This window comes from Bactrocera oleae, chromosome 5 (assembly GCF_042242935.1).
Source record: "Bactrocera oleae isolate idBacOlea1 chromosome 5, idBacOlea1, whole genome shotgun sequence".
Lineage (NCBI taxonomy): Eukaryota > Metazoa > Arthropoda > Insecta > Diptera > Tephritidae > Bactrocera > Bactrocera oleae.
Window position 1 is genome coordinate 51,264,392 of NC_091539.1, and position 20,663 is coordinate 51,285,054.

Here is a 20,663-nt window from a genome sequence, read left to right on the forward strand (position 1 = left end):
TCCCTGTCATCAATTATGTGATCCTCTTCAGTCTCTCAGTGTGTCGTGTATTTTATAACACGTTTATGTTATGATTTATGTACACGCCCTAAAGCTGATGTACAATATATCAAATGCCTGACAGCAGACATTTAAAATTTGTTTGGTCATTGTCAGCGCAAATGACAGTCTTGCATCAAAGCATAAATCAACAAATAAGAGCACATGTATGATATTTGCGTATATTCTTTGAAGGGATAAGAAAAAGAGCAAATTTTTACTTACTTCTAACTAATCGTCATTGTGTATCCATCAGTAAATATTAAAACTTCGAAATATAAATAACGGCGACGGAAATTACTTGTCATTTAAGTTACTTTACGTATACCAATATGTTATATGAAATGTTTATGCTCTTATTTTTAATATATTGTCGTCTTTAGCTTTAGTAGTTTATTATAATGTATACATATACCGTTAAATGTGCTGATGGACATGTTTTTAGCACACAGTATTTTTGTACTTTTTGAAGATTTTGCACAGCGTATAATGGTTTGCTATATTAACAGTTAGAAAGTGGACAATCCCAATTTGCAAGCTTAAGTCCAATTTATGGAGAAAATTCATCACTAACTAACTGGGCAGCTGATGTGGACCAAAATTGGTTTTTTTTCCATAACCACCCTTTTAAAGAAGAATTTTTCGTATATAATATCGTTTTTAATATTGATTTGCAAAAAAAAATCAAATATCAAAAACCGATAAAAAAAAATATAATTTTGCATAAATACGAGGTTTGTTCAAAAAGTATCGCGAATTTTTTATTTCTTAAAACACTACTTATTTATTTATGAATATTGAATATGTCCCCTTTAAAGTAATCACTCCTAGGTGTAATGCGCTTATGCCAGCGTTTTTCCAATCCTCAAAGCAGTTAAAAAAGTAATTTTCGGTGTTCAGCTTCTCTTTCGATACAGTTTTTATCTTCTCAATCGTAGCGTAGTATCGTTCTTGCATGGGCCTTTTCAGTTTTGGGAATAAAAATGTCACAGGTTACCAGGTCTGAGGAATACAAAGGCTGCGGCACCATTCATGTGTTGTTTTTGGCCAAATATTAATGCAAAAGTAACGATGGGTTATCATGGCGCCAAAGCTAATTTTTTTCTTCCACAAATCCGCGCATTTCTAACGGACTGCTTCGCTCAAATTGCGCACAACTTGCAGTTATATTCTTTATTGACCGTAACTGAGCAAAACCTTCACATTCGACCAAACATAAAAATTTGATACAAATTCTTTGATCCATTTTTTGAACTAAGCAAAAATCGAAGACGAACTAAACATTCGAAATAGTCGATGTTGTCAGCATAAGTAAGGGGATATGAGTACCAACATAACGCAACAAAACAATCGAAAATATATGGCAGCTCTGATTTCAAAATGATTAAAAGTGGTCCAAACCTTCACCTAGCCCCCTTATACCTAATAGAATGATATCATTTCTTCCAGTTGACTTGATACTTAGTACTTAATACTTGTATTAAGAATATTTGCAATCGGCAGGGACTTCTGCTTTCTTGCGATTTCTAGTCAAGCGATATTCTTATAAGGCTGTCTGAAGCCTTTTTCAGAGTATCCAGCGTCAGTTTCTGCGATTTCCGCTATCGTTAATCTCTTTCTATGTTATTAGTCCATACCTTCCGGAGGCATTAATGTTTCATGAATATACGATATATATTTCAATTATTCTTGCGTTAAGTCATAAACTCAAATATTCACTCCAAACGACACACTATGCGTCCTATGAGGTGAGGAAAGATATTTGTTGAAGTAACAAAGAGAATGCCGACATAACTACTACCGAACTAGTGTATGTGAACTAGATTACTCGTATGTGTACTGGCATTGACACGTACCATATATTTTAAGAATTTTTTTCCATAACGCTTCTTCGTCTAAAATTTTAACCGGAGTTAGAAAACATTTATTTTGTACAGAAATACATATATTATATATATTTATATATTAGAGATATATTTGCTTCAAAAAAAGGCAAGTTTCATGGTTCCAGAATTTCCTGCAGGGGTTTGTCTACTATTTGGATCTATATATTTATGTGTTGGATCAAATTACTTTACCTAGTTACCTTTTTTCTTTTAATTTATTATATCAAAGTGCAAATGTGAGCCATGGGTGACACGTTATCGCAAAAAGACTTCAAGCTTGTACATGCAAACATACATAACCTCATTCCCGTAAATGTAACATAATTTGCATACACAGACTAGCATACATACATACATACATAAAAGTGTTTAGACAATTTAATCGCTCTAAAAAAGTACAAATCGGATTTTATTGAAATTTTCATGTATTCTTAATTTGCATTCTCATGGACTGTTGAACGTTAAAAAATGACAACATATCGTGCTTTAATGTTTGTTTAAGAAACTCCCTTTCTCAAACCAAGCTATCCAAACCCTAATTTTTAACACCTGCTGTCCGCTACGTTATCTGCTGGGTAAAGATACAAAACATACATATTTTCATAAATACATTCCGTAGAAAATAGAACAAGCTGTAAACTCATCCGTATGGCTATCATAAGAACGGCGTATAATTTCAACTTTTCTCATTTTAATTAATAAAAGCAGTTCTCCCTACAAAACAAAAAAAAAAAGCGCCGCAAAAAATAATTATCAAAGAGCGAAGAAGAATAACAAAAAAGCTTAAATGTAAAACTATGGCTCGTTAATGATGGTAAAGTTCAACAAAGAAGTTGCTTAGGTCAACAACAAGTTATTCATTAATTTTGACAGTAAACACGAGTTTGAGTTTTAATGATTGTATATATTTTTGTGACTTTTTCTTTTTATTCTTGATGCTATAAGCTAGCGTTTCACAAGTTCATTCAATACTCAGTCTTTCCAATGCAGAGGAAGTCTAATTTTACCACTACTAATACCATGATTTCGTAATCAATTTTAGGTGAGTCTGAATCAAGTGAGGTGAATCAATTCAGGTAGCATATTTAAAAAAAATATTATCGATGGGTTGTAGCTCGCTAAAAAATTCGAAGTGATACAAAATGTTTACAACTTTGCGGTTATAACGGTTTGAAAAGATGCAAAAACAAGAAAAAACGTTAACTTTAACCCTTCACTAATACAAAGGTTCCTTACAAGAACTTGATTCCGTTCAGTTTGTATGGCTGATATATGTATACTATAGTGATCTGATCTAAACAATTTTTTCGAAGATTGTATTATTGTCTTACATAATAAAACATGCCTAATTTCGTGAAGATACCTCGTCAAATGAAAAAGTTTTCTATACAAGTACTTGATTGCGATTGTTCAATTTGTAAGGCAGCTATATGCTATAGTGGTCCGATAGTTTCTTAGTGAGGAAAGGACAGGTGCAAAATTTCAAATAGCTTCAAAACCGAGGGACGAGTTTGTATATATACAGACAGACGGACATGGATAGTCAAGTCAGCTCATCATGCTGATCATTTATGTATATATTTTATAGGGCCTCCGACGTTTCCTTCTGGGTGTTATAAACTTCGTGGCAAACTTAATATACCCTGTTTAGGATATAAAAAGATGCACTTCGCCTTCTCCTCGTTTACCAGTTGAGCGATTCTCTTCCGCTCCTCTAACATTAATTCAGTTTAAATATATTTCTAGAAATGGATTTTAACTTGTATATTTAGTAACTAGAGGAGAAAAAAGAGAATAAATAACACTATAAGGTTTCTGTTTTTGGATATTAGATCAAACCAATTCAAGAGACATGGTTCCAAGTAAAAAAAGAAATTTCTTCGTTTTTCGAAATTAAATTCCAAATCGAAATATTTAAAAATATTTCGAAATTGAGTTTATTGAAAACATCATTACCATGCGTAAGTTCCTAAAAAAGTAAAAATATGAGCATCATATATGCTTCGCTCTCATTTAAATGGTGTAGTATTAAATTTTTGAGTCAAGCTTATATGACAGATGTTATATGGTTTCAAAGTCGGTATTTTTGAAATACAAAATTTTTTTTTTTCGAAAATCCGACTTTGACCTCTTTTAGCATCTATCCTATAAGCTTGACCAAAAATTGGTGTACACAAATGAAATAAAAAGAAGAAAGCGAATTCTATCCATATCTTTAATTTTTTTGTAACTATCAACTTACTATATGTCGTTAGATAAGCCTAATATTCAACTTCGAAGACACATATTTCGACTTTGGTGGCTGCTAACTTCGGAAATCGGCGAAATTAATATTTTATTTATAATATAATCTCTCGTAAAAAATTGGTTTGATCTAATACCCAGCCGAGTGTTGTACAGTCTTATATAATTGTCGAACATACAAAAAAAGGAAGCACAGCTACTAATTTAATAAAATGACCAAAAATAACAACATCAATGCAGTTAACATTCGCGCTCGAATTGCTCCTCCATCACATTTTTTGTGGTAAAAATTTCATTAACTTCGCCCGCCAACAACAAAGTGAAGTACTGAAAGCAAATTGGTCTAAAAATGTGCAGCAACGCTAAGAATTGCGATAATGACAAATAATTGTGACACTCAAACGCCGAACTACCTGACTAGAATTATGAATCTGCAAGTAGTTTTTCTTACTCTTCTTGCACTTATCCGTTACGCGCTAGTAACTGTATGTGTGTACATGTTGTTAGCTGCTGTGTCCACTTCAAACACCTGAGACCAATCAATACTGCAGACATCTATTGTATATGCCCCTGTGCTGTTGTCGAGGATGATATTCATCCTTCAATAATTTATAACACATAAAAGCTTTTAGCTGCTATTTTTAATCATACACAATTCTTTAAAAAACGCTCATAATTGTCAAGGTTTTATACTTGTATAACATTTTTTCTTCACTTTATATTTCACTACAAATTTACGGAAGTAAAACTTTGCCGCGCTTTTTGCCGTTTTGTTTTTACTTCATTCTATAGTTAATTATTAATAGCCAAACAAACGCAATTTTTCCTCAGACAAGTAACATTTTTGCGACAACCTGTTTGAATCCTGCCGCTGTTATCAGTCAACTGATGCGCGTTCTAACTTCATGCAACATTTGGAGCCCTCCAAAGCAACAATTGTGTTATGCCACGAGCTTTTCTGTTACACTGAAAAACATAAAAGCTTCTCAAGTTCTATAAATAAACGCGTGTATACGAAATTGTACCGATAAGTACTGACTACTACCAAAGAAAAAACGAAAATTTTGCCGATTAACGAAATGACTTATTACTCAACATTATCTCTTCTCAACTCCATACACTTTAAGCCGTACGAAAAATATGTTTTCTGGATGTCTGTAAGTATGCTCAAATTTGTATTCTGAAACTGGCAAGTTTAGGAATCAAAAATAAGAAGTTCGTAACTCTATTTAACTGTGGTGACGGCGGCGGTCTGGGCTGGTACATTGTTATGATGGAAGAGCATTTTTTTCCTTGACCAATTGCATAGTTTTTTTTCTGCAATACGCCGTCGAATTAACCCAATAATTTAGCACATTAGGGCATGCAAGCGTTTTGCTTAATTTTTTCTATGTAATCCATATATATCATATATGTATGTAGATAGGACAGTCTTCGCCTTTATCGGAGTACAATAGTAATTTTCTCTTGTGATAGTGCCGCCATCGGGCGATGAGGTTAAGTACTTGTCGGACCGTCCTCGTCTGTATTTAGCGCAAACGCTATTCCCTTATCAATGTGGTAGACAGCATGCCGCCTGTAAAATTGTAACATGCTTACTAATATACACCAAGTAAACCAAAATTTACTTAGAATATAAAAGAATATATAAAAAACTATAAATTTTTTTTTTTGTGTTATCTTTTATAAACCTTGAAATTCAATTGGTTATGACTCAATGCAGGGTTGAGTAGTAGGGTACAGGCCGCTTCCATCGATCCCTCCTTCCAGTAATAAGTGCAATCTCGCCCTTTTACGCTTTGCCCCAGAAATAATCAGTTGAATAACGAAAAAATTTCAATAATGTTTTTTTTATAAACTTTGAGTATTTGGTCTTAAATACCATATCTAAAAAATATCTTCTCATATTGAACATAGGTTTAGATTTTTGTTACTGAAATTACGTTTCAAATACAAAAATGTTTGATCCTACTTATTTTCATACTTTCACTGGTTGAAAGTCTTGTTCGGAAAACAATTCTTAAACAACTTTTTTTAGTAACTTCATCCACCGTCTTCTGGAATTGGATAGAAGGGGAAACCCCTCATTTACTCACTACAGACGAAAAAAAAAATTGCTTCACATGTTGTGCTCTGCAGCATTTTTCAGAAATATTGAAAAGCATTTTTAGGAAATTTCGCGATTTTATTGGAAGCGTCGGTAAAGTTTTATTCATATATTCAGGAAACGGGACAGTCGCTACACGTTGAGGTCTAATATCAAAATTTTAGAGACCTGTCCTGTTTCCTGTATTCAAAGTCTAAATAAATCATTTATATTTCTATTTGGAAAGCTTAAACTTTAAAATCTTTGTTTCGACAAAGTTTAAAGTTTTTTGCCTACTGTGTAGGTTACTGTTAATTCAAAGATTCTCATATGTGTATGTGTATTGTTCGTCGGTATTCGTATGTGTATAGGTTTATTTATATTTTGTAATGGCCTCGTACTCGTATCAACAAGGTTATGCGTAGCTGCAAAAGCATGCTGCAGAGAAGGATAGGACACATACTTATATACACAGGATATATACGAGTTCATAAATATATAGTAGTGGGAATGAGAATGATGTTTGGTTCATTTCTGCTGCTCTTGCTCTTATCAACTGCTAGCGGAAATTTGTGGTTTTTTGTACAGGGCCCTTTTGGCCCTGACCACATGGCTGCTCCATTCTTCGTTTTTAGAGCCATTTAACATTTTTGCTTTGCTCATTTTACTTATACACGCTTCTGTGGCAATGAGAAATAACAACTAAACTTCGTTTCGGAAGATTTTGAGAAGCTTATTTGAAGAGTTGTATGCTGTTGCTACTGAATTCAGTTATTTTTTATGCTGTCGCAACATGTTCCAGAGAGCATAAAGGGTTGTTTGTAACACCTCAAACTAATCGAGAAACTATCTATAGCGTTATGTATATCACAATAATTAGGATGACGAGTCGAATTATTTTCCGAAGGTCTAACTGTCTATTTATAATTAAGCTTTAAATTAAAACACAAAACTGCAATTTCATTACAGCATAGCAGATAGATTTCATACATCGCAGCAGATAATTTTCAAAACGGAGGCGTTACTCTATGCTAGCTCAAGAACTACTCGACCGATTTCAACGAAATTTAGTGCATGTAGTAAGTAGTTCCTATGTTACATTGTGAAAATGGGCAAAATCGGAGTACAACCGCGCCTACTTTCCATCTATCACAATTTTAAATTCTGTATGGCTTTTTCATTGTACAGTAAATAAATCAAATACCAATGAAGATATCGAAACAAACCTTTCCCAAAAGAGTGCCTATAACGTATGTCATCTCACGTCTAAAAATTGTCGAAATGGGGGTGACGTTTCACCGAAAATATCGGTCGATATGTAAGATTTATTATTGAAATTCAGAGAAAAGGTTTTCCTAATATATTCTTCTTCTCTTGTATAAAAAATGTGCTAAATACTTCCCCTAGTTCCCATAAAATGAAACTCAGCGAGCATCTATTTCTGGTAAAATGAATAAAATCAGGTCAATACTATCCGTAGCCCCTGTATACCGAATATAAAAATTTCAAACTTCCGGTTTCCTTTATGCCGTTATATCGTTCAATATGGCAGATATCTTACACTATAGTTTAATCCCGAAAATATCTGAAATTAATTATCTTTACTTGTTTCATAAACAATTCATTGCTCATTTTTGGTACAAAATTTAACCTTCTGTTTACAGATCCACCATTTGTCGGAAAATTGTTGTAAAGCTAAAAACAGCTTGATGTTATGCAAAAAGCTTTAAACCGCCATCGAAAGACTGATAGATTCCATGTTTTCTTTTTGATAAATATGACAGAAATACACTTTGAGAAATACCCTATTAAACATTTTGAGTCAAATTTGCCCCTAGTAGCCACTAGTTAATACAAAATTTATCTAATTGGCTAATTATTAGCATACTACATCAAGCCATTCTTTAAAATAATATTCGCTAGTATACTCTATAGTTATATAGATTTTCCTTAATATTTGCAAATGTTGATTTAAAGTAGTATATAAAAAGTAATTAATCAACATAAAAGAACTAGAACTCAATTATTGAGGAATAATTGGAATTTACACAATTTTAATTATAATTTCCTCAAGTATAATTTAATTGGCATGTTTAAACATATAGTTAAATAGAAGTAAGACTCCTTTTGTACATAAGTTCGGTTTTCGCTATTCATCACCCGGTAATTTATATTTGTAGAAGAATCGAAAAGAAATCGAATTCGTTCTATTACATTTTTATGTCAGTTGTACATTTAATCAGGCTTACTCGTTCTAACATTCGTAAATGCTAATAGTTCCCAATTATTTTCACCATTCTTCTATTTCAACGAATATATACATATTGAAACTGTAAATTTAAAACGTCTCGCGCTAAATTGCTTCTATTTCGAATCAAGATTTGTTTTTGTCTATGAATTTAGTGAATCGGTTTATTTAGATTACGTTTGGTTGACTTTTTTTTGCGTATTTCATGGAGTATTTGAATAAAAACATGCAGGCAATGGCAAATAACTTCAATTGGGACGATATCGAAGTAGGAAATCATGCATTAAACCATTCCCAAAAATTTTTCGGTGAGCATTAAATTACTATCGTAAAAATTTTAAATGTTTTGTGTCAAAAAGAACTGCTATTTTATAATTGCTCTCACTCTTTTGACAATACTGTAATGGCAGCAAAAAAACATATCAAACACGAACGTCTGGACGAATCGGAAGAAGAAATGGACGTATTAAAAGAAATAGGTAATTTCTGTTAAAAAAATGAAGTATGTAGATATATTAATTTAGAGAAATTTAAAAATTTTTAGACGCCATTACATTAGATGATACATTCACCTCAAATTTGGATAAAGAAAATGTAAATAATACAAATACATCTACTTTCGACACAAAATCTCCATTAAAGGAAACAAAACACGCAATCCTAAATGAAGGCGATGGAACTGATGTAAAATTTTTAAAAACATGTCCACAACTAAACACTCCTGGCAAAATATGTCGGGAACAAGAAGAAATCAAAAGTACTAGCCAAAGTGAATCGCCCATCAACTCTTTAAAAGAAATAAAGTCACAACCCGCAAACACTTTGGTTCTTTCAGAATCGTTAATTGCAAGGAATAAAGCACGAATAAATCCAAGTGCAAATAAAAAAGCACCTTCGGAATCCAATATAAAAGATAGTGAGCCAACCTTAACAACAAAAACTGTAAAGCTTTCTGAATCATTAATTGTACGAAATAAAGCACGCATTAATCCCGGTGTGAAAACGGAAAAGGTTGCCAATCCAACGACAGCAGCAAATGGTAGCACTGTGTCTACGGGCACAATTGCAAAACCTGTCACAGCACCTGCACCCACCGCTCCACACGCCTATCAATGCAATGAACTCTATAAACGCAGAAAAGAGGAGCAATTACAAAAATGTATAGAGGAGGAGCGTAAACGGAGAGAATTTCATAGTAGACCAGTACCAAATTTCAACGCAGTCCACAAATCTCTGCAACAGCGAAAAGTACTCCATGTGGTGACCGTACCAGTAACGCCTATGGTTTTAAAAAAATCTAATGAAACTGAAGCGAAAAGGAAAAAGAAGGCAAATAATCTTCTAAATTGAATAAATGTGTAAATAAATTGAATAATCATTCCTCAGTTAGAAGATAAAAAGCAAATACAGCCACCAAAATTCGAACCTCGGCATCCAACTATTTTGCATGAAGAGCCCTTTATACCAAAGAAGACGCAAACCGTATTGGTGCCATGCCCATTTAATCTTCATTCTGAACGTCGTCTACAGGAGCGTAAACAATATGATGCAACAGTTCAGCGGGTTATGGAGCAGAAACAAAAACAGGTAGAAATTGTAAGCAAAACAAACGATACAATAGGAATAAATGGTACTGTGTGATTTAAGAATGATTGTGTGAACAGAATGTAATACTAACTAAGTGTCGTTTGTATTGTATTCATTAACCATTCCTTTTACATGATTTAATTAATTAGTGTTTTGATAACATTTTTAATTCGAATTAATTTAATTAAATTTTTTTTAAATTTTTCTGTTTATATTTTAATGATTTTGTGCGATTTACAAACTATTTGTATATAGTTGTCACTCAGAAATCGCCTTTTCATTGGTTAAATATTTTTGAAATATTTATTTTTGAAAACAGCTGAATTTGACATTATGGATCCAATTACTTTTGACTAATTGTTGGGCTATCAACAATATATAATTAAATCATATCCTTTTGTTTATTACGGCTGCAAGCAATACATTTTTTGTAAAATTTACTCCATAAAAATAATAGAACGAAATTGTCGCAATTTCTATTTATAACATTATTCAATAAGTGGCAGCATCGATTTGTTGTCAAAACATCTTGGTGTTTTTTTTTTTTTGTTAACTGAGTTCAATTGTCAATTATTAGTGGATGAAATTACGTCTGTATTTTATTTCACTTTCGTCTGTGCTGCTCGCGATCTTTATTTTTTCTTTGTGTTGTGATTTTTTCAGTTATCGTATTGTTATTATTGTGGGTACAATTATTTATAAACTAATAATTACGTAAAAGTTACGAAAAATTATTTATTTTGTGTCCATATTTGCTTATATTGTGTATTTGTGGCTAATCATTGAGATAGCCCCGAAATGAGCGTATTCGCCATTTCGAAACCAATTAAAAACAATAACAACAACTACAAAACGAGAAATTACGATAAAAGCAAGAGTATTTACGTCGCTCATGTCGGAAGAAGTGTTGCCAATAAGTTTCGATAGTTTTTACATTTTATTTTTATTTCAATGATAAATTTCGGTTTGAGAATAACTTAAATCTTTAAAAGTTCATTCTAATTAAAGAAGTATTATATATTTTGTTTTAAATAGGAGTAATCACTTCTCAGACGTAAATTTTATACATATATTATATAAATATAGATTTATTTGGAAATCTGGTAGCGCAGTTGCGAAAATAGGCAAAGTGGAATGACAAACAATTCCAATTACCATCTGTAAAGTGCATAAGTGATGATTAGGAAGCAAAGAAGGGACTGAAATAGTTTGACTTTTGTTCCTATTTGAGCATATTTAACTTTGTATCAAGTACGGTGACTATTGTGAAAACGAAAAGTATTTTAAAGCTTTGTACGCGACATTGATACTATTAAAATTTTTTATTTTCGTAATTTTTACGTAATTAGGGTTATTAGAAACAATTTATTATGCATAAAATTAAAATTAGCACAATTTTTGTTGAAGTGAATATTTGTCATAAGTTAAGAGACTGTTGAATCTGCTTCGGTCACAGCGGATCTGTATCTCAATTCCAACAAGTGTATCGCCTACGTAACTACTCTTCTGCAAAATATACAATATTGCTGTTCTGCCTTTGTAATCTCTACTAGCCACACCTTTCGAAAAGTATAACTTTAAATTGCACAATATGGTGGATCGTCTTGTAAATTCTGAAGCTAATTCAAGGCGAATTGCTATGGTCGAAAGCTGCTTTGGCAGCTCTGGTGTGCCTTTAGCAATTCCAGGTCGCGTGCTTGTTGGCGAAGGTGTCTTAACTAAGATGTGCCGCAAGCGGCCAAAGTCTCGACAGTTTTTCCTTTTCAACGATATATTGGTATATGGTAATATTGTAATTGGAAAGAAGAAATATAACAAACAACACATTATGCCATTAGAAGAGGTATCATTGGAATCTCTCGAGGATAACGGACAATATCGTAATGGTTGGTTGATACGTACCACAACAAAATCGTTTGTTGTTTACGCCGCTACAAGTACGGAAAAACAAGAATGGATGGCACATATCAACAAGTGTGTGGAAGATTTACTGCGTAAGAGCGGAAAGAAACCTGTGGAAAATCATGCTGCTGTTTGGGTACCAGACGCCGAAGCCACCCACTGTATGAATTGCAAGAAGACACAATTTACGATGATAGTTCGACGTCATCATTGTCGCAACTGCGGAGCAGTTGTATGCGGACCGTGTTCATCTAAGAAGTTTTTACTGCCTCAACAAAGCTCCAAACCTGTACGTGTCTGTACCGCTTGTTATGAACGCCTTTCTAAAGCGGTTAAAGCGGAATCGTCCAAAACGGCCCTTACAAATGCTGGTGCAAATTTAACAACACCATCTTCAGCGTCTATTGATGGTAATGGTAATGCCACTGGAAAAATGGTGGACAGTTCGGGTGATGATGATTCGGAGGAAGAAAGCACTGGTGCAGCCAACGAAATGCACGATGAACCACGTTTCTACGGTGATACAACATTGTCGGCGGATGAATCTACGTCATCTGCGGCGCTTAATTCCAGTCACACACCTAGTGTTAATAACTGATGTGCGCAGTCTACATGTGTAGAGGGCGGGTTAATGGACGCAGGTGGTGACGAATATGGGGATATATACAGTCGAAATGTCACAAGAAGGAAAGGGTGTGACGATATGCAGCGAAACAATAATAAACAAAATTATAAAATTAAACAACGACAGCAAGAAGAAAAAACTGAAGTAAAGCAACCAGAACAGCAACCAGATGAACGTAGAAAGAAGGTGTGGCATTTCGTCTGGAAAAGAAAAGGATTAACGAAGTTGTTTGATCTTCAAAAGGGTAAGATATTATATATGCGTTTTGCTTCAAATATTAGGTAGGGTCAATAGGCATTCACTGCATTGTAACTTATTTGTTTCCGTACTTAAATTTAATATGAATAATTTGTGTGGCTTTTATAGTGTATTTTTGTTCTTTACTTATATATTTTTTTTATTAATTTACATAATTCATTTGCGCATCAGCGTCAACGATATAAATACATATGTTCGTTGGTTCATCATCCGTTTCGTTGGAGACTTGCACTCACACAATATCGTTTAATTCGTATAAAAGAATTGTATAAATCTTATCTGTGCAAGTTTATTAGCATTCAAGTCGCTTTATTCGCTTTTCACATTAAAATTTATGTAAATGCGACTACATTCTACTTCAATTTGGCGCTTTTTTTTGCTTTTTCATAAGTCATTTCCTCTAGTAAATAGTTATATACCATATATATATATATACATGTACACACTTATCTATGTGATAAATCCACATGTGCAATCTCGCAAAATAAGTAAAAGGCAAAAATTTACGAACTTTTCCGCTTTTAACACACATGATAAAAAATAAAATCTTGATGAACTGTAGATATTAAGAGGCACACCTAATGTGGCCCAAAAAAGGTGATTTTTAGTATACAGAGAAACAAATACAAAATAAGCTAAAAAAATCGGAGTGATCGGATCATTTGTTCTCGAGTTACAACTGCAGTCAATTTGAAAAATATAGTTATAAAAAAAAACGCATTTAAAGATAAACTGATTGAGCTGATTAAACTGAGTGGCTACACTTTAGAAGGCTATAAATATTTGAAATATTCCTTTAAAATTTTAATATGCCATTTTTTTATAATATCGAAATATGGAAAAAAAATATTAATGAATATACAATTTTTATTAAGATATTTATAAAAAATCTTTCTATTCAGTAGTATCTCGCAAAAGCAAAATTTTCGACTTGTTAACCGAGCAAAAGCGTTAACGCGCGGCTCTAAAATATTAAATTTTAAGTTAACTTCTCAGTTCTTATGTTTAATATTTTATATTTTTCAAAATTAAAAATCGCTTGGAAAAAAGTGATAATTGGTTATTTGAGATATTTTTTCGCAATATTAATTATAAACAAGAAAGAGCGCTAACTTCAGTTGCACCGAAGCTATGATTTCTTAAATACAAAAGATTCCATAAAATACTCGAATTTGATCGGTGGTTTCTGTTGTTGTAGCGGCAAAAACATTCCTGAAATAATTTTGAAAAATGCTGACGAGTTGACAGTCCCTGGCCAAATAATTCGGGTCCGTTCCGGGTTACGTGGACCCGACTGTCGTGGGAACGGTGAATTCGAATTTGATCGGTCAGTTTGTATGGCAGCTATATGCTATAGTGGTCCAATCTAAACAATTTGTTCGGAAATTGTACCGTTGACTTTGTCAATAATCCAAATCAAAAAAATGCTATACAATAACTTGATTTTGACAGGCCCGTTTATATGACAGCTATATGTTTTAGTGCGCTGATATCGGCGGTTCCGAAAAATTAACAGCTTCTTGGGGTGAAAAGGACGTATGCAAAATTTCAAAGCGATATCTCAAAAACTGTGGGACTAATTTACGTATATACAAACAGATGGATATGGCTAAATCGACTCAGCTCGTCACGCAGATCATTTATATATGTACATATATTCTTTATAGGGGTTTCGACGTTTCATTCTTAGTGTTACAAAATTTTGTGGCAAACTTAATATGCCCTGTTCACGCTACAAAAATCAATGCGTATATTTTTCTATTTTAGTTTCCGGTGGATATATTAACTGTGTATATTAATTTATTTTTCATTAACTACAAAAACTCTCATGGCTATTAATGTTATCAGTGATATGTTAAATAATTTGTAATTTTCTGCACAATTTGCGACAATACAGTGACATATACATATACAAGTATGTATGTACATATGTCATGAAATATATAAGAGAATACATACTTGCATACGTGTGTGTGTGCATTCGCTCTCTCAGTTTCCTTCTCACGTATTCTTATCTGTTAGCTGAGTTGTTTGGCATATATAATTTGTAGACATATGATAAGGAATGGGTATTAACTTTCGCCAAACTGAGAAAAAAATTTGCTTATAATTTTGGTCCAACCGATGCTGAATTACATATTTTATGTACATACATATGTACATCCATTGTATTAGTTTGCAATGATAAGAAAGCTTTTGTAAAACCGCATAGTTTCGCAGATCGGCACCCGACACTTACAAGCTTATGATGACTCACAATCAGTGGCTGTAAAGTTCGAACTATCAACGCTTTCAACTGCATTGCTGTTATTACAGTTGTTTAAAAGCAAAAAGTACAAAGTTCTAAAAAATCCAATGAGTAAGCATATGTAGATATGAACACAACTCTAGGCAGATTAACAAAGTCTATAATATTGACTCATCACTCGAATAAATATTTTCAAACTTTTTATCGAAAAGTACCGCACTTGATTAGTTATATCGTTGTTATCGCTAATATTATTGTTTCCTACCTAATATCGGCTTGGATGCTAAAGTTTTTGGATGTGTAAAATTTAACTATAAAGTATTTTACATATTTTTGATACATCGCAGTCAAGTCTGCGTATATTTTATAAAGGTTTAGGAGAATGTATCATTTCATTTTCTAGAAGTGTAGGAGGGAGTTAATACATATAAACAAGGTCTCAAAGGCTGTAGACAATATAATATCAAATATTATACACAAAAATCCATCAAAGTTAAGATGAGAGGAACTTTATTTATCAGTAATCTTGACAAGAAGCAAGAAAATTTGCATATTTTACCCAAAATATTAAGTTTGGCAGGAAGTATGCAACACATAGAGCAAACGTCGGAGATGCTATAAGTGGTATATAAAGCATGACGAGCTGAGTCGATTTAGCCTTGTCCGTATGCATATACGGTAACTAGCCCCTCAGTTTTTGAGATATCGATCTAAAATTTTGCACACGTCCCTTTCTGCCCAAGAATCCGGTCATTTGTAGAAACCGCCGATATTGGATCACTATAGCGTACATCTGCCATACAAACTAACCCCATCAAAATCAAATCCTTGTTTGTATAACTTATTTATTAGACAAGATATCTTCACGAAATTTGGTATCGATTAGTGTCCAAGGCAACGCCACAATCTCCGAACAACAACAAATTAACCCGTTCTGTACCCTATTGCATATACGAGTACTTAGTAGCTGATACTCGTATTCAAACTGACCGATCAAAATCAAGATAAACCTTTTTTTAATGCCTTTAATGCTATAAGAAATGCAGCTGTGAAGGGTATTATAGCTTCGGTGTAGCCGAAGATAACGTTGCCATTGTTAACATTTCTTTATTATCGTAATCCAATAAACATGATTTATGGTTGGGCATAAGTAATTCTAGCAATTGCGTAAAATGAGCATTAATAAAACTGTCGAAAGCATTAGATTAGGAATTATTTGGGAAATAGTGTATTGATTTTTTTTTTAGACATTTTCTTGCCTGAGATTCATTCAATTTATTAATAATGAATATTTTTTTAATCATAAGTTTGACGGAGCAGAATTGTTGCAATGCATTTCTATTTTTACATTTCTTTTCAAGTCGCATTTGGCAATATATTAGATATACATACATTTATGTATATATATTAATATTATTTTATTTTTAAGTATGCAGACTAGGCAACCGTTAGTTGAACTGTTTGCGTTTGACAGTTTTCTGTAGCCACAGCACATTACGATATGTAAAATTATTGTCGTGCTTTCATTACTTCACTCTTCTTTCTTAAATAGTTCGTATGCGATTGACGTGCTCTTTGCCTGTCTTGTGTATTAGCCATTATGACTTTATGCCCGACTGCAAGCACATAGAAATGTTTTTCACCATGCATACTTGCATACATATGTATATATGTACATTCGTTATTTCTCAGCGCTTTGCTAGGTCTTTGGTCTGCCTAAGTGACTAAGTATGTTATGTGGGTTTGATTTGTCTTCAGCCACTGTTGGCAAAATCTTATTCATATTACAAAAATGCATATGTATGCACACAAATATAAAAGTATACAGTTCACGTGCCTTGTTTCAAAATAAAAATAGCATTTACAGTTCATTCATACAAGCTGACACGATATGGTCACTGCTTCGTTTAAGTTTTTCAAAATTTCCTGTAGTTATTCCCTTACCCTCTATTCCCACCTATTGTTATATACATATATACATACATACATATCTACATATAGACTTTGCTATCATTTCACTTTTTTCTGTTTTATCGACTTCAAGCTTCGTTAATTCTATTTGTTGTTTTCAACTTTTTAGCCTTTCCTTACCTGGCTGAGTTGTTTGTCGCATTCTGTCGCTATTTGTTTTTCACTCGTTCATTTCTTGTGCCAGCCATTCGCCTGACTTTCTAAATACATGTGTATGTACAAATGTATGCATGCATACATACTTACATACATCCATACTTTGCTGGGAATAAACAAAAACTTTGCTGTAGAAATTCTGCTTCTCTGCACTAGCTCTCAGTAGCTTGTGTATACATAAGTGATGTACCGTTGCAGTAGAATAATAAAAAAATCTCTATTTGTTGTTGACAGTCTATCACCGTTCTCCTATTTTGAAATTTAATCATTTCATGCTACATAATATGTTCGGTTCAATTTTCTTAAGCAAATATTGTAAGCTATTTTCCATCATTTCGTAAAAAGTTTAATGGGAATGCTGCTAGCGATACATAATGTGCATGAGAACCCAGCAATATAAAGAAATTATAAACAACTCTGTTAGTTGCCTTCCTCTAAATAATGTCGCGTGAATCTGCTCTGCTTACTGGCGCTGTTGTAGTTGAGAAGAATATTGTAATAGTGGTGGGACGCTGCATACGTAAATTTGGGTATCAAGGTCCGTAAATATAATGCGAGTTACTATTCAGGGTCGAACTGTATATAAATATATTAATAACCCAAACAATAACCGTCTTTGGCAGGTTAAAATCGGGGTCATTCCTGTCAAGGTAGAACCAGCTGTGTTGTGAATTATAATTATAATGCCATAATCGCATGCAACAAGTTCGCGCTTAATATAACTTCTTCTGCCCATACTCACTTAATAATTCTCCCAAATAATTTTGGCTTTTGACCGAATAAAAATTCATGCTCATTATGGTTACATAGATCGGACTATCAGGTGATAAGTTCCTTCTGTTATATTTATATCAGATTTCGTAAAAAGAAATTCATTCAAGTTGGCTGAAAAAATGAACAATGTTTGCGTTCTTCATGCTGAAACAGATAACAGCTAGTTTTGGTTTCGTCGTTTCCGTTCCGGTAATTTTGATATCCAAGAAGCACCACGCCATGGAAGAACAATTGTTAAAAATATTTATACAAAAAAGTCGAATCCGACCGTCTTCAAAACACTTTCGATTTACAGGAGTTAAATAAAGACCCGTTTGGGAACACTTAAATAAGGCTGGATACAAAAAGAAACTCAACGTATGGGTGCCACACAAGTTAACGCAAAAAAAACCTAGTGAACCAAATTTTGATCTGTAAATCGGCGGTCAAGCCCGCATTGACAGTCAATAAGATTTTGTTATGTGTTTGGTGTGATTGGTAGGGTATCATCTACTATGAGCTGCTTCCCTACGGTCAAACTCCAAACCTGTCCTGTCGACTATTGAACCGTCTGAATAGGCAAATAGGAGAGAAATTGGGTTCCACCAGGACATCGACTGGTCACACAGGGCGATAGTTAATCGCCAGATGCTCCGTGAGCTTGGTTGAGAGGTTCTTATACATCCAAATTAAAGTCCGAAACTGGTATGATTTTGCTGGTGAAAGCTCGCCTCAGGAGAACTTGTGAATATCGATTCAATTCATGGTAGTAATAAAACCTTGAATTAAAGCGAAAATAATGGGTTTGTTTTTACTAGAACTAGTATATCTATACAGACGAATGTATGTATTTACAAATTAGCTTTAATTTCGTACTTGTGTTTATATTTTAAATAAGAAATTGCCATTTTCTAGATTGGGCATATACATATGTATGTACCTACATACATATATAACTATTATGTTTAAAAAAAAAATGGTTTCTTGTGAAGAATATGACTTTTCTTGCTTATTTATGGCTGAATTATATCCCATTTTACGATCAAATAATCTACAAAGAAGCTAATGCTTGTACAGTTGATCTCACTTTGTAGAACTATTATATGGGTAATATTTCAGCCAATTTAGACTTTCAAAGTATATAAAGTAAGCTATGTTTAAAAATAACTTTAAAAAATATATATAATAAAAAAAAACAAAAAATAAAATAATACTAAAAAAATAAAAAATAATAAAAAAAATAAAAAATTAATATATAAAAGCATTAATATGAAAAAGAAAAATAAAATAAAATAAATAAACAAAACTCTTTAACGTTTCGGTATGTGGAAAAAAAATTTCCGAGTGTAACGGTAAGTTTTATCATAAAATTACCTCAAACAAAAATTGAAGATAAAAAAATTAGCTATTAAAATTTATTAACATATTTTTTCTAAGAACTGCCGTTTCTGAGATATAATTTTGAACATATTCATTAATTTTCAGCTTGTATTGTATAAATTTATGTACCCTCACTCTCATTTTCAAGTGTAATTGGAACGGACTACTAGAAATATGCATGAGAATTGAATTCATTAGTGTGACTGTATAATTTGTTCAGTAAATTATTATTTTGACTAGTATTATTTATTTAGTACATACACTCCTGTCTGAAAAATCTTAATAAACTTCCATTTCTTACATTTTAGGAGGAGGAGGAGCGTAAACGGCGTGAAGAACAACGCATTAAGGAGTTGCGCAAGCTCACTACGTTTAAAGCACGACCAAATCCTTTTAAATAGACTCTTCTAAAACACCAACAATGCATAGTAACAAATATGATTTAAACGCCACACAATAGTACATACATACATACATATATAGCAACATACAATCAATTTATACAGCAATAAAATAAAAACGATGCATACTTAATAACATTTTCACATTTTCAAAAAAAAAATAATAATAATAACAATTATAATAATATAAAATAACGGAGTATATGTATGTATGTAATAACATTTTTATATATGAAAATGAAATAACGTAACGTTTTATTATCTTTATTACTACAACTATTATATTAGCCTTTTTTCTTACTTGTAATAATTTTCGGGAATACACATATACACATACATATTCATATGCATATATATAGCGATATACAATAATTAACAAAATGTTATATTATATTATAAATAAGAAATATTTAAATAATTAAAACACCTACATTTTACCACAATAAAATAAAGCAAATGTTAAAATTAGACACTACACAATATTTATGAAACATATGAATGTACATACATACATAAAAAAGCATGGAAATGCTAGAAAGAAAAACAGTTGTCTGTTGTTAAACGTGTAGAAGTGAAGTAGCGAGTACTTTAGCTACATTTACAACACACACCGCGTACATATGTATGTATATTGTGCCTATGCAGTACTAAAACGCTGACGGTAAAAAAAGTTAAATTTCAATTTTCCACGCAATTTATGCTAATTATCAATTTGTGTGTCAACAAATATCAAATTGTTAAAATATTGATATTTAAGACTTATAAGTAAATTTTATTATTATATTTCAATTTGATATATTTTTCTTTACTCTTCTTTTAATGTATGTAACGTATTATATATACTTATGTATATTACTTCAATGCTGTGTATATTGCAGA

The 20,663-nt window shown here is 32.5% G+C and overlaps 1 protein-coding gene across 9 annotated transcripts; it reads left to right on the forward strand.

The window, feature by feature from the left end:
• Positions 1-8,574: 8,574 nt before the first annotated feature.
• On the forward strand, positions 8,575-19,928 carry mei-38 (meiotic 38). 9 transcript variants are annotated; one of them, XM_036365056.2, is made up of 5 exons: positions 8,575-8,811; positions 8,914-8,982; positions 9,048-9,832; positions 9,894-10,099; positions 19,692-19,928. In XM_036365056.2, the coding sequence occupies exons 1-4, from the start codon at positions 8,709-8,711 to the stop codon at positions 10,092-10,094; spliced, it is 1,158 nt and encodes a 385-aa protein (XP_036220949.2). In that variant the 5' UTR covers positions 8,575-8,708; the 3' UTR covers positions 10,095-10,099; positions 19,692-19,928. The 9 variants fall into 9 exon arrangements, 4 of the variants coding, with proteins under 4 accessions (XP_036220949.2, XP_036220945.2, XP_014089650.1 ...); XM_036365052.2 differs by having other exon boundaries at positions 8,580-8,811; positions 9,894-10,090; XM_014234175.3 differs by having other exon boundaries at positions 8,586-8,811; positions 9,890-10,099.
• The last annotated feature ends 735 nt before the right edge of the window (positions 19,929-20,663 follow it).